This window comes from Camelus ferus, chromosome 8 (assembly GCF_009834535.1).
Source record: "Camelus ferus isolate YT-003-E chromosome 8, BCGSAC_Cfer_1.0, whole genome shotgun sequence".
Lineage (NCBI taxonomy): Eukaryota > Metazoa > Chordata > Mammalia > Artiodactyla > Camelidae > Camelus > Camelus ferus.
The window spans coordinates 65,269,334-65,285,197 of record NC_045703.1 but is presented as its reverse complement, the minus strand read 5'-3'; the positions used below and the strand labels follow the sequence as shown (position 1 = coordinate 65,285,197).

At 37.5% G+C, this 15,864-nt stretch overlaps 1 protein-coding gene across 8 annotated transcripts in view; it reads right to left on the bottom strand.

The window, feature by feature from the left end:
• ARID1B (AT-rich interaction domain 1B) overlaps positions 1 to 15,864 on the bottom strand; it is a 380,200-nt gene that overhangs the window by 110,278 nt on the left and 254,058 nt on the right. For all 8 annotated transcript variants that reach the window (XM_032485245.1, XM_032485243.1, XM_032485241.1 and 5 more), the window contains one exon: positions 3,920 to 4,163. In XM_032485245.1, the coding sequence (XP_032341136.1) occupies positions 3,920 to 4,163 (244 nt within the window). The remainder of the gene's footprint in view (positions 1 to 3,919; positions 4,164 to 15,864) is intronic.

The window sequence follows — 15,864 nt, the reverse complement described above, 5'->3', positions numbered from 1 at the left end:
CAGAAGCAAATAAAGGTAGACTGTAAATTATCATAGGATCTAATGTACAGATCAACAAAATTTAATGTAAGGACTAGAGCTGGGAAAAGGCGGAGGTGAGATTAATCAATGAGCCTAAGGGATCACTTACTCTCCAAAGAACAGCGCTTGTACTTAACAGTTAAATAAAAAGCAAAAAAAAAAAAAAAAATCAACTTTATGATCATCTTAAAAAAATTGTACAATAGAAGCCACATAGGCTAAATGGAGGGAAAGAAAAGACCAAAATTTTTTTTCAATAAAAACCTGCATGATTCTTAACACACCCCATAAAGTAACACCACATAAAATTTTTGATGCTCATCTATCAAAAATGTATGTTTTCATGTCTCTGGGCTTAGCTGTGGGAACAGAGTAGAGAAACAGGTGGTATGCGGACTCAAGCCACGGAGATGACTACCTAGAGGTCCAGGGCAAGGGTGCTGATAGCTGTGGCTCCTTTATGTCAACTACAAAAGGGTGCCCTTTCCACCAGGACAGCAGCCTGAATTTCACTCCCATTTTCGCCTCCAGCCAATGGCCCTGGTACACTAAGCAACCTGCTCAAGTGCATGTGGCAGCCCCTGGCCAGGAACACAGAGAGGGCAGGCTGACGTTGTCTCAATATATGCAAAATATGTGAGAAATAACCCAGGATTTTGAACTTCATTTATTGTTAAATTTTATGCTAGACTTCCTGCCCAACATATCACACAGAAACCTATTTGCCTATAGTCCAAGTGAAGCAAGGGTTTAGATGCTTGTCTTCTGTCTCCTCTTAACCTTCCGAGACACATCTCACCAAGAAGAGCAATCGATGACCTTTTGTTTTTTCAAGTTAGAAGAAAAATAAATTCAACTTTGTGAAAATACATTATGCTTTTATGGCTAGCTCCTGTGGTCCAACTGAATAACCTCAGTAAACACAGCAAATCATCACTGGAAACTTTAAATACATGTCTTCTGAACAGCACAGAGTCCCAGTGGATTAGGAATCAGAAGACTTGTTGCCAAAACCAGCTGTGCTGTTCTGGACAGTAATGGTCATGGACAAGTCTCAACACCTCAGTGTGAATAATGATGACTGTAATCACAACAATAATTAACATGCGCTGAATGTTTACCACATGCCTGCTTTATATGTAGTAACACATTTAATCGTAATACACCCTATGAGATGTGATTATTATCTTTACAGATGCAGAAACTGAGGCACAAAGGATCAGAGGCTTGTCCAGGATTACATATTAAGTGGCAATAAAATGAGGAGGTGAGATATGATGATTTTAAAAGTTTGTCCAGTTCAAATGTTATTTGTAATTTACCGGGGAGAAAAGTGAATAAATGCCAAAACTTTTCAGCAGATTTTCTAAGAGGGTATTCCCCTTAAAATAACTTAAACATTAAAGAAATGTTCTATTTGAGAAGTTTCATATAATTCTATTAGTATACAGCTTCACACTCAGCAAAGTTAGTTACGAATTAACTTGACTGACATGCTTCTGAAAACAAGTGGAACTTCCGCTGTGTAACCTCCTCCCTGTACTGAACTTCACCGACCAGTCTGATCAGGCATCACAGAGAGTAATACCGGCTGCCGTACGATGAAGTAAAATGTAGGCCCTGGCCCTGGGCAGTCAGAATTTCTGACACAAGTTTAAAAAACAATTAGCCTTAAGCATCATTTCCAAGAAAGCTGAAAGTTTTCTATTAAAAACTCACTTTCCCAAGAAGTTAGCAGAGAAAACTAACATTCAGGTTCTCCCCGCAGGTACTCTGAAGGACCGGCCTCATTTATGACGGGGCTAACAGGTCATCAGACATGTGATCCACCAACTTTATCGTGTGCAAAACACAACTAAGTACTGGACTCCGGGACCAGTTCCATCTGCCTCCTCTACAACGTGTACTATTATCACATATCCAAAGCGAGCTCTTTTGTAGGGTTACGTGTGTTCTATACTATATCAAAATCCAAACAGTGAAATAAAAGTTTCAAAATCCCCATCTGGAATGATAAATATACGTATGAAAATTGTCAGATTGCGAACAACCCATGTCAGGGATTTCAAATGAAAAACGAAAATATCTTTATACCTCAGAAAAGTCTTCATTCAGGTTATTAAGAAAGTCCTTTTGATCCAATTCAGAAAGAAGGAGTAAGTTCTTCTTTGACAAATACACTATGTTACTTATAACTTTCCAATGTTCAGGTAAGTAGTATCTCAATAACCAACTCAATACCAAAAATTGCCTCAGGAATTCTGGAATACAGAGTATATATAGCTTTAAAAATGTTAAAAGCAGGTAAATCCAGGTTTTATGACAATCATTATGAGGACAAATATTTTTGAAAGAAAGGTAACATAAAAATGTCTTAACAAAAATGTATTAAAATATAGGTATATTCAACATATGGATCTTAGGACCATAATATTTAGTCAAAAAACTAACTTGGAGAAGGCCACATGCAGTATTATTGGGGTGAGCACATTTCTTCATTTGCTCAGACCTTCATGGTTTATGGCTGTTCTATTGCAATTATTAATAGCAACCCTTATATACTCAGAAGTGTCTCAGCATGTTTAATAAATTATATAGTCATTTAAAATATGATATATTTCTAATAAAACTCATAACTACATAAAACTAACAATATATACTCTAGTCAATAGGTGTAATAAAATTCTTAAAAAAAAAAACAAATCCCCGAACAACCCAAAAAGAGTGATTTAAAATATTTTCAGAGAATATTTGAGGCAGGGGAGAGGTATAGGGCCAAACATAAAGAAGGAATATACAGGTGGAGACAGTAACACCGTAAGACTCAAACTGGACAGTAGGTCGTAAGTGCTCACTTGATAGTTATGTTTCATAATTAGCATTTTTCATATGTTCATATACATCTGTATATATATATATATATATATATATATATATATATATATATATATATAACATCCAATTATAAGTATTTATTTAAAATATAAAAAGAGTAAAGGAGTAAAAAGGGATAAAACTACCATCTACATTTTCAAGATAATAAACTTGCAGAAAATTTATCAGCAATGCAATATCAATTCTCATAGATTAGTCAAAAGTGTTTTCTGGCAGCCACCTGCATTACCCTAGCAAAAGTTACACAGGAAAAATAAATTACATCTAGTTTGCAGATAACGGAAAGCTAGTTGCTTGGTGGGTTTGAACTGATGATGTTTGATGTAAGAAAGAAAGCTGAATGAGGATGAGGCAACTGACCAATAAACAAGTAACTAACCTCAAGTACATAATAAAGGAAGCAAAAAGTACAGAAGTAGTATGACCACTGAAACAGCTGACTGCGAGAGGTTAACTGGAACAGGAACTCCTTAATATCAAAGTTAGAAGGTAAGACTATTAACAACAAGGCCTTGGAAGTGTGCTGGCAAATTAAGACACCAATAAGTACAAACACTGAAAATATTTTTAAAAATAACTGCCGTGGTGTAAATTTAAAAGAACCCTAAAAACTAGGGCTAGCACTACCCAACAATCTCACCTTAGTGGCACGTATCAACAGAGGATCTTCTTTAACAGAATCATTATGAAACATATGCTAAGAGAATAAATAATTTTCTGCATAAGTTCAGGGAAATGTGTAAGCTGAAAATATCAAAGAAATTCATGACTGTATTCACTGAGTGTTTATGTTCATTACTTGAGTATCTTTAGGAACTGGGAGTCTTGTATGCTTTGGTGATAATTTAGAGTTGTACTCCTAACACATGGTCAAATCCTTAGGTTTTTAAATAGTAAAATAATAATAATAATAATAATGGTACATATGTTGCTGTTGCTATTGATAAAACACTAGGTCTGTATTTCTTACAGAGTAAAATAATAATTATTAAGAAATGAATACCTGGAATACTTGCAGGAGAAATTGGGCCAGATCGGGACTGGTTGCTTCCTACAGGAGAGCCGACAGGAGAAGGCGATGGGCCCCCAGGGATGCTGGAGAGGTGGGGAGATGCATGCGGAGAGAAAGGCGACTGAGCCGGATTGCTCTGATCCCCTTGGCTGCTCGTGGACCCGGATGCACTGACTGCTGAGCTCAAAGTTGCTTCCGTTCCGGTGGGGAGGTCATCGATGGAGCCAGACAGATCCTAAGAAAGAAACAGTGTGTATTTATTAGATTAACACATATTTGGACCAATACATGTTTAAAACACTAATTGAAAACCATAACAATGCCCCCTTCAGCATCAGAGTTTTGCTAGGTAATGCTCAAAATTCAGAGCATGGCCACTTGTTACTAGAAGACTTTAATGACGCCTCTTATAAGTTGAACCCACAGGATCTGGTCTATTGCTAAAAAGTGAATAGAGTTCTACCTCTCTTTCATAAAACTATCCTATAGCTTCCCTTTAAGCTGTCAGTATCTAGTCTAATAAACCTGTTCAAAAAGTCACAGGAAACAGCACTCTAGGTGGTGATGTTCCACTTGAATGACATGCCTGATTTGTAAATGATCATTTCATTAAACTGAAAACCAGAGACTTTGGATCCTTCTATTTTGAAATCAACATTGGAGGACTGTCTGAATCCCAAACTTCTAATGTAATAACAGTCAAGATTTTAACCAAACTTTTGGTGAGAAATTCTTCCATTTTAAGTAGTTGCGGAAGTGCTGTTATAAGAGTGGTATGTGTATTTTTATCTCATATTGTGAAAATAAGTCCCTTTGAAGTTATGTTGGCAGAAATGAGTCCTAATGTTAAATCTTACTTTCTGTAACAGTTTTAAGTTCAACAATCTATAAAGTCCTGTAAGTTTATCATAACACCCTCTACAGCAGTTATTAAAATCCCCATTTGACAGATAGAGAAGTGAAAGGTCAGAGAGTCAAAGTTATTGTTACTAGTTGCACCATGGAGAACAGACAGCATCCGCTGAGATGAAGAAGGGAGAATGAGAGAAAAGGAGGAGCCTGTCTTTCGCACGCTCATCAGAGCCAGAGGAGGACAGTCTTCACCCTGGTTTTCTTCCCCGCTGCAGCACCGGCTCTCGAATGCGGCCCCTGCCAGCAGCAGCCCGAACCTGAGCGCAGGCCTGGGCTCCCAGATCACTAAGCCTGCAAACCCAGGTAAGGCCCAGAGCTAGGTGCCAAACGAGCGCTCAAGGCTAAGCTGCAGGATAAAACATATTTGTCTTGATAATTGAGGACTAAATACTGCAGAATGGGATCAGAAATATCAGGTTATGCCACCATCTGCAAAGCATATTCAATCCTAATTGACACCTTCCACTCATGCAATTTTATTAATGTTTAATTTTATCTCTGCTTACTACTGGGACTGCTAAAACTAGGGCTTTGCAAACTGGTGGAGGAAGATGCTTACAATTTGAAGAATGAATCTAGACCGGAATTACAAAAGAGGCCAGGTAAAGCAGAGCTGGTTATAGCTTTTCAGGGTACCCCAAAATGTCACAAAGCAAATTCAGGATTAGGATCCTAGTCTCCTGGAAAGTTTATCTGTTAATCATCTGTTATATTATTTACTTCTCTTTTTAACATCAAAATTGCCAATGATTAAAAACACATTCTAAAGAATAGCTGATGAAAACGTTACAAAAAGATGAATGTTAGAGAAAAACAAAAATGTTTTATGCTAAAATTAACATCCAAGTAAAATAGAGAATAATCTTCAATGTCATAACTGCACTTATGAATAAGAAACATAAAAATAGTGATTGAAAATATCACCCCTAGAAAAAGTATCATCAGATCTCCAAAATAAAATGAGGCAAACTGAATCAGATTTTGAGAATTCAGAGAAACAATATATAAACACTTCGACTTAGGGCACACAGACGAGACGAGACGCAAGATTTTGCACATATTCAGCTGGTAAAACGCTGTATTCAACTTGATCATGGGTTCAGCAATAGTTTGAGTCACACTTTCAGACTGAACACAACTTTTGTGAAGCTAGGTAAAAACAGAGGAAGATTATTAAGCAAGTAACATGCTACATACAATGCAGAAAGTATTCACATTTCAGCAATCAAGGCGATTATCTGAGTTCCTCAAACAAAACTTAAGCTAACAGATGTCCATGCATGCTGACATGCTGAGTGCTGAAAGGGATGACAGGACAGGACACCATCTGTTTCTCCCACCTGAGACTGAATGCTGCCCCCTGCCCCACCGACCCCGGGGAACAGTCTCAGAGCCAGGGTGGCTGGGGGTGTGGAAGAGTGGTTAGGTCTTGGATGGTTCTTAAAGTGCCTGCTCCCAAGGCATTTCTTTCCTAACTTGATATAACCAACTCATAAAGGTGCAAAGGGACACACACCTGTGCGCTCTTCAAAGCAGGAGGGCTAAAATCAGACCCTACCTATTTTTGCTCTGCCCACAAGCCAAACAGTTTTAAATGACTGAAAAAGATAAAAAGAGTAATATTTTGTGGTATGTGAAAAATATCTCAAATGCCAATTTCAGTGTCTTATTGGAACACAGTCACAGCCATTCCTTTATGTACTGTCTGTGGCTGCTTTCGGGCTGCAATGAAAACCCTGAAAGAGACCCTGTGGCCCTTCAAAGCCTAAAAACTTTACGATCTGGCCCTTACATAAAGAGTGCCGACCTGCGGTACCTAGTATGGCTTGTGATGCCTTTACCTCTTCCCTCGGGGAAAGCAGAGGACAGGTCTCAGCTGAAATGCATGGTGACCCAAGTGCGTTAGGAACTGTACAAGCTTCACCAAAAACAGGGACTGACTCCACAACTACACCCACCTGGAAGACAGAGTGGCAACCAGACAGAGACTAACCCAGGGAGCCCCCAGTAAGAATGGGTGGTGAGCTCCACGTACAGATACCCTCTCTAACACCTAACAAACACGTATCACTCATCAACAAGGGTCCATGACACAAGAATCAGTTGGGAGGAAACATGTTTTTCATGCTTTCTTTAAAAAAAAAAATTGGTGGGTAACTAGATATAAAATAATTATCTTCTATTAATACTACAAAATGGAATTAAACATAGAAAAGATAATGAAGATTCAATTTAAAAAATCATTATTTGAAGTTAAATAATTTTATGCAAATCTTTCTTCCTAAAAAATCAAATTGTTACTTTGAAAATTTTTAAATTCTCTGCACAACCTATTAATTTCTTCCCTGTCCTCCCTTAAAATTCACCGTTATGGTTGAAAAAGTGACACGGATGGGTGTTAAGAGAGCTTCATTCAAGCTGCAAAGGCATGAAAAACATTTCTGTTATTCAACAAGCTGATCAAGGAAATATCAAGAGAAAAATATAAAAACGGTGGCTTTCTTAGTGTTCACTTGTCATCAGAATTTCAGTGCTGACTACACCTCAGTGTAACAGAAGAGTAATAAAACGATGTAATTTCTATATTACTGTTATATACACACGTAACTTTTGTATGTAAATTACAGAGAAATATTCCCGCCCTGCAGATACTTAGGGTATCCATATGTATAGCTATCTTAACAACATGTTAATAAAAGAAGTTCAACAGTGGTTTAAACATTCAGCCTAGTTAACAAAGAAGCTCTGTAACTAATACCCCTCCAGAGGACAATTTAGTCAGCAGGGCACCAACTCTATCCTTCTTTTATAAGCACTATCAGATCTATGATGCCTGTAAAGAACAGAGAGACCTTACTGCATCTCATTCTAACCAAGGCACCTTCAAGCTACAGTGCTTCCATTTATCTTGCTGGAAAGCTGGCAGGTAAGGTAATTGCAGGGAGGACTCTTTTAAGGGGCTGGAGTCTCCCTGCCCCACAGCGTTCCTTACATCCTGACTCTTTACTGATGGAGTGATGAGTAAGGCAATGACTTCACGGGCTCATGCATAGTAAATTCAGTACTTTGCCATGACAATCTGATTTGGTAAAATCTTGCTATCAAGTTGGGTTTTCAACATCTGACATCACTCAGAATACAGAATACTTTCCAGCACACCCAAAAATAACTCTTAACTACCAACGGTTAGTTTATTTTTAGAAAATCAATGACTTTTTTAAAAAGCTTGTTTCACTTTAAAATTTAATTTTAATGAAATTTCCCTGCAAAGACTTTCCCTCTATAATCATCACCCTTCCATCCTCTGCCCATGTAAAATGTTCATTGTAACCCAAGTGACAAGTACAAGAGATTTCACTGCACTTCGAATGAAATGCCATCGGGGAGCAATAACAATCCTATCAGACTCTGACAAGAGAAACACTTATGAATTTACATACAGCACAAATATGTTCCTGATTCAATAAGATGGGACAGGGTGGGGGAGGACAGCAGTGGAGGAAAGGATATAAGAACATGCCACAAAGGAGCACAGGAGGAGTTTCTAGAGATCTACAAATATATAAAATAGACATAAAACATTAAGTATAAATATCCCCTTACGGATAAATATTGTATACAATCCTCCCTAAAATATTTTACATTCATATCTTATGACATCAAGAGACATCTTTGGTTTTGATGGTATTCAATTTATCTAATAAGTTTACTAAAGGATAAATTCAGTCAATGCTGGTGATGTCGTACTGTCTTGAACTGGGAATAAGTTAGAAAATTTTACTCCCTTGTTTAATTAAATAAGTGGGTTTTTTTTTTTTTTTAAAGCAAATCAACTCCAAAATACTCTCAGCTACAGTTCTCAATACAATTAGTTGATGGTATTAGATCAGCCACTGGTAGAGAACCGCAGAGCATCACACACACTGGGCATCTCTTGCTCAGAAGAGCCCCAAGAGAGCACGAGGATAAACACTGAATTAGAAACAGAGAAGATATTTCAATCAATGAGACTAGTTCAGGTCTCTTGTTTAAGGATTTTAATAGGATACAGTTAATGATTTCTCACTGTGACTTCCCAGGGGTTTGAAGCACAGGTTAAAATGTCAGCTCAATGGTCTTTTAAAAAGTCTCTCAGTCATCTTCAAAAGCAGAAATAGTGCCTCTTCTCCTTTTTAGAATATTGAGTATGAAATCCAGGCGTGTAGTTTTTTTTCCCTCTCTCCAACTGGACCCTAACTTTCTAAGGGCAGTGACTCCTTGTGCCAGGTGTGGTGCTAAAGAGAGGAGGATCTGACTGGTCACTGGTGAACGCCACTGAATCTGTAAGTTCTACAGTAAAATACAGCTGCAAACATTATATACTGTAAGCCAGCACATGCAAGCATTTCTAAATATTTACCATAAATGCCCTACTGAAAATGATTGGGATCTCTATTAAAATTTAGCAATGAATTCTCGGCCCTCTGTTTCCAGTTAACATCCCAGAGGCCAAGCATCCAGCCTCATTAGATGCTTAGCTCTTTGGAAACTGTAAAATCACTTCATGCCCTCCAACCTTATTTTAGAACTATTACTTTGGACATGTGATACAAACACACCTTGAAGTTGATGTTAGAAGGGAGACAATAATTTGACTGACATATATGCACAAAAGGAAAAACCTCACAGTGACTCTGTTTAATTTCCATGTTTGTAGGCTTCTTTTTAGCACAAACCTGTGTAACAGTGTATTTCAAGACATCCACCTAAGTCCTTGCTGCTTTCATTTGTCTAGACAGCAAATGAGTTAAAAGCTTAGACTTTCTGTCTAAGTGAATTTAAAAAATGCAAAGGCACAGAAAGACAGAATCCATGAGGAAAATCCTTCTAAGCACTAACTTTTAGGCCTGTGGCATCTTCTTACAAAGTTATGTATATCTTACTTTCTACTTAAATATGTTCAAATAGCAAGTATTTATCTCTTTCTTATATGCGAAAATATATACAATTCTTAGCCTTAAGATTTATGAACTCAGCTGGAAAAAAAAAGTCTGATCTTAATTTGAAAATAATCATGAGCTCAAAAAATGACAATTACTTCATATCCAAAGCCAGGGCTAACACAAGGAAAATTAACGAGTCAGAATTCATTGTAAGAGAGGTAACCAAGAACCCCTTTTGGGGAGATGACTTTCACCTGATTCATCTGCATTCTTTCTCAAGCAAGGATTCTATTACGGGTAAATCTCATTTTAAAGGGACGTTTACAGGATGATTAGCTAAACTGATACTTCACAAAAGCAGGATTCAGAGTTAAGCATACTATCATAAGCAAAAATGTTTATAACGGTTATACTTCCTTTGATTTAAAAAAAAAATCAGCACCTAAAATAAACGCGATGGTCAGAGGTCTTTGGGTTAGAGCCGCTGATGTGAAATGTGCTGCCTTTCTAAACTGAGACGTGGTAAACAATGTACGTATGAAATACGCATCATGTAAGGGGATTTTTTGTCCCACTGCACAGGCCTCAGGGGGATCCTAAATTATTCTTCGTTTTTGAACTCTGCTCAGGGAGATTCTCTGCTCTTCCACTATTAACAGCAGTCTCGAGACACTGTGTAGGAATAACAACAAATAGACCCTTTAACACAGCATGGGCTGTCTTGAACTTAAAAATAATTTGTGTAAGAAAATGTATTTTATAGTTATTTTTTGGTTATATGAAATTTGGGATTAACTTTCATCTGGAAATAACACTACCCTTCTTGGTTACAACTGTAGGACGACCCTCTCAGGTGATAATGATGACACATGATCATGGAGATTTGGTTTTCAGTGGTAACAACTGTAACTACCATTCTCAGCAGCACAGATATTACGTACATTTTCTTACATGAGGAGACTACAGCATCCTGTTAGTTACAGTCCATTGTTCTTACCAATTGAAATGTTTTTAAACTGATTCCACTGGCCAACATAGCCAAGACCCTTCCCGATTCAAGTGAAGGCCAAGTCAGTGCTGAAAACACAGCAAAGACTCACCTTTGAATAGCTGCTGGCCCTTCGTTATTCTAGGAGCAATGGTATCTTTAAAACTGTACTTGTTAATACAAATGACAGACTACTGGTGAAATTAAAGCTATGTAATAAAGTGAGAACACTGAATAATTTGGTGACGGATATTTGTCCCGAGTCTTACCCTTAGGCAAGCATGCCCTCTCTTAGGTCTGCAGACGGAGCCCCGGGGCGGGTGGGTGGGAGGAAGTAGGAAAAACAGGTAGAAGGCAGTTTTTATACGTGGATGACATTTTATATTTAAATTGGCCTGTAATAGGTGATCTTGTACACGTAAATGTTCTTCTTTCATGAAGTCTTGAAGAAGAGGTACAAACAGCTAAACAGGTAAATTCTAATAAAAAGCAGAAATTCTGTGATGGGGGTGAATTAACAAGCGTTGTAAAGTAAAGAATGGTATGTCTTCAGCCAGGGCACATCTGCCCAGGGGCTGCTGTCTGGTCCAGACTAGGAGTGAAGGTGTGCCCTGTGGACAAGTGGTCGGCAGGAGGCAAGAAGAACTATGGGAAGGCAGCCACTCAGGGAAGGACGCCACCAGGGAGGCTGGAAAAGCAGAGTGAGAGAGGATGGGGCTGAAGAGGCCACTGAGGGCAGCCATGAGTGACCTCACGTGCCTGTGCCAAGGAATAGGGGCTTACAGTTTTACGAACTAGGGAGTCAACAGTGGTCTAAAAGCCGAGTTTTAATATTACCTAACAAGGAAGAAAATACGATGGGGTGTCAAATGAGAAGTGTCAAACATTTAAAAGCACCCCCCCAAAAACCCCTCATATTTTCAAGTGTTCATGAACAAGTAATGCTTTAAACATGATTAAAATTACAGGTACCATTTAAGAATAAATTTGTAAAGTGTTTTCTAAAAATCTATATATTTTTAGCACTATATAAAATTTAATGAATAAAAGAACAACAACAAACATGCCTAAATATATATAGTCAGGGTTAAATACTGATGTGCTTTATAACTACAATAATTGCACAAGCCTATATTGTCGTCCTACCCATTTCAGTTCTGTGTAAGAGTCAATGGATAAAATGAGTTGGAGGGTATACACTTTACCATTAAAATAGCCCAACTGTGTCTAAAAACTGTGAGTAGCATTTGTCTTTAACACATTATATTCTTTAACTATATTCTATTCCAAAGCCAGTGGCTCCTGAGACATTTACTTACAAAGGAGAAACACTCGCTTATGACATGCGGGGGCAGCGATGTGGGTTTGGGGCTGGTGCTTTATAAATATCAATGCCAGGTATGAAACTATAAGTATGAATGACCCATGTGCTTTGAAAGCAAATTGACAAACGAACAAGATCTGTAAATATGTAAGATTTAGAGCTTGTCCTCTGATACTAGGTTTTATTGCTGAAAGTATATCATAAACCTTTATAACAGAAAAGCAATCAACACCACCTTTTGTATCTCTCATGGTTAAAAAAAATATCCCAAATTATTGTTTACCTTAGAAGTACAATTCTTAGCATGTAGAAATTCTGAAAATAAAACTTAAAAGCAAAAAGGCATGAACCCTCAGGAGACATTTATTTCTTCAGTATACAGCAATGAAATACTTTAAAACAGTAAGACACAGAAACTGCAAATAAATTAGCAACTGAAACAAACAAAAAGAAACAACTCACAAATTTTACTGAGTCTACATGGACTAAAGAGAAGTTTTATTTGTAGAACAACACTAAAACTTAGTTATTTTGACATTTTCCCCATCACATGAACTACATGAACATACACCCTTGTTCTATATCCTTCATTGGGCTTTTAACACTTTTTGTTTTGAAATGACTTTAGATTTACTCAAAAGTAGCAAAGACAGCAGGAGTGTTCCTTTACCTAGCTTCCCTTACTGTTAACATTTTACACAGTAACCATGGTACATTTATCAAAACTATGAACTTGACATCAGTACAATATTCTTTTTTTTTAATCTTTTTTGGTTTTTTTTTTTTTGGTGGAGGGAGATAATTAGGTTTATTTAATTTTGGAGGAGGTACTGGGGATTGAACCCAGGACCTTGTGTATGCTAAGCATGCACTCTACCACTTGAGCTATACCCTCCCTCCTACTATAATATTCTTCATGAAACTACAGGCTTCATTTGTATTTTACTAGCCTTTCCAGTAATGTCCTTCTTCTGTTCCAGGACCTAATCCAGGATACATGTCACATTTATTCACCTTGTCTCCTTACTCTCCTCCAATCTGTGACAATTTCTCAAATCTTTGTTTTTCACAACCATGACACATTTAAAGAGCACGCCTCAGGTATTTTGTAGAATGGTCTTCAATTTGTGTTTGTTTAGTGTTTTCTCATGGCTAGGCTGGGGTTACAGATTTTGGGGGAAAAGTACCACGGAAGTGAAAAGCCCTTCACACAGCCTCACATCGGGGTATGATATCAACACTACTTATTACAGGTGATGTTAACTAGGAACACCTGGTTTAGGTGCGGTCAGGTTTCTCCACTGTCAAGCTACTACTTTCCCTTTTCCATACTCTTTTCATGAGAAGAGAGTCACTGAGTTCAGACACACCCAAGGGAGAGAAATTACCTCCTGGAGAAGGCAATTCAAAGAATTTGTGGATGTATGTTAAAATTACACAGTAATTAGTAAATATTTGGGGGGATATATTTGCAACTATGCATGTATCTGTTTCATCTTAAAGTTTTGGCTGCTAATTTTAATATTTATCAGTGGATCTTGCCTGCAGATTATTCTGGTGTCCTAACGTTGATTTTCTGTTTCCTTCATTCTTTCCCCATTTATTACTGGAATTCTTCTGTAAGGAAGAGCTGTCCTGCCTCCATTCATTTTTACATGGTCAAGACAACTGTTTCTCTTACACATTTTTTTGGGTGCAACTTAAGTTCCTTTATGATGATCAAGGGATACTCACCTCTAAATGACAGTAATACCTCCAATTGAGATTTCGTGATTATAAAACATTAGAGAAAGAAAAATATGCATTTTATGCTTTTTCAGACACAGCTAGTGGGAATTATAAACTAGTAGAACTAGTTCAGACAATTTGTAAACACTGTGTAAAGCTGAAGATGCATTTATCTTATGACCCAGAATGTCCACTCCTGGGTTTATACTTTGGCACATGTACATAGGGAGATATATACAAGCATAGAAGCATTGTTTCAGTGTTGTAATTGTAAAAAAAAAAAAAAAAGGAGACAATCTAATTTTCCAGCAATATAAAATCAAGAGATATTTTCAGAAAATGGAATACTATACAGCAATGAACCTGAATGAGCTAGAACTAAAAATGTTAATATGAATCTCACAGATAATATTAATAGAAAACAAAATCCCAATGCAGCAATATGAAACTAAAACAACAGAGAAGGCACAAAATAGAGTAGTGGACCATAAACCTGGTAGTGGAAATTCAAAAAGTCTAGAGGAGCAGTAATAAGCAAAGCTTGGAAGAGACAACCAGAGAGGGGAGTAGCAGTGTCTGTGGATTAGAAGGGAGAACCTGGTCTAACCTGAAATGCACCTTCACACTGTTCACTGGATTAAGCTCTACTTCCCTCTAAGATGTCCATTAATATCTTGGTAAGGTCTCCCCTGATATCTCCACCACCAGAATGAGCCACAAGCTCCTTCCTCTGTGATTGATCCCATGTCATATCTACCTATCACAGAACTGCTATTGTTGACTTTTAATGAACTGTTAGTATCTGCTACAGTGCAAACTTTGGAGTAGGCCACTTACATTCAAACCCTGGCTTTGGCACTTTGACACCAACTGTGGGCAACATACTTAACCTTTCCGTGCTTCACTCTTCTCATCTATAAAATGGGGGAAATACTTGTACTTGCCAAAAAGAGTTGTTGTGAGAATTAAATGAGAAATTGTAAGTAGAAGGATTAGTGAGGTCGGATGTCAGTAAATGTGAGCTACTGTCATTACTAACCACGAGGGCGAGGCTGTGGGACAGAGAGCCCGAACCAGGTGTAACTGGGGATACTGTGCAAAGACAGCAGTGGAATCAAACGCAGCAGCCGAAGAGTGAGGAAGAGGCAGGGAAGTGTGCCCTCCCCTTGCTTCCTCGTCCCAGTGGGTACTGATGAAGGCTCTGCAGGCCCTTTTGGAACCAAGTCGAGTAAGAGAGAGGAATTGGGCTTAAAAATGGAACTCCAGACAGTAGCAGCCAAAAGAGAAGGGCAATTCAGTGTAAAAGAGCTAAGTTTTTTTTTTTTCCCATTTTCCAGGTGACCTAGCTGTATCCATCATTCATAAGCTCTTTAATGAGTAAGACAAGGACTGCCCGCACTCTGTTTACAAACACAGGTTTCCAACAATAATTTTATTAATGAAGTTAAAATAAATATTCTAGTACTGGAAAGTGGTTAAGAAAAACACTCATAATGACTCACTACTTGAGAATCACAAATAAAAAATTGTTCCCAAAAAGGCTGTAAGAGTACTGGACGTAAGAGGGGGTTGAAGCTTGGGGCCACCATTGATCAGCTATGGATGAGACAATCTAATCTTTTATTCAGGTGTAAAATGGGAATTATAATGTTTGTCAATGAGTCAATATAATGAATAAAAGCAAATGACACTGAAATTGTGAAGGACATCACTTCTACAGTTTAAGATATTATTTCCCGATATTAAGTTATGTATGAGACACAGAAGTCAAATCAGTCAAGACTAAGTTAGAAATATAATAACAACGAAATAAACACTAAGGTCATATCAATTCAAACTGCAATTTCCTTCCTTAAATTCATATCACCCTTTGTATTCATGCCAAAAATCTAAAAATAAGTTATTTCAGTTCTTCAGTATTAAAAATTTGAAGACAGTTTTAATTATCTTTTTAAAAATAGAAGCTGTCTAATGGCTCAACAACAGGAAGTGTAAGTTTTTCTATTTCCACAGGAATCATTTTTAAGACTTCTAAATTCTTTAGAAAAAAGTAGAGAATCCA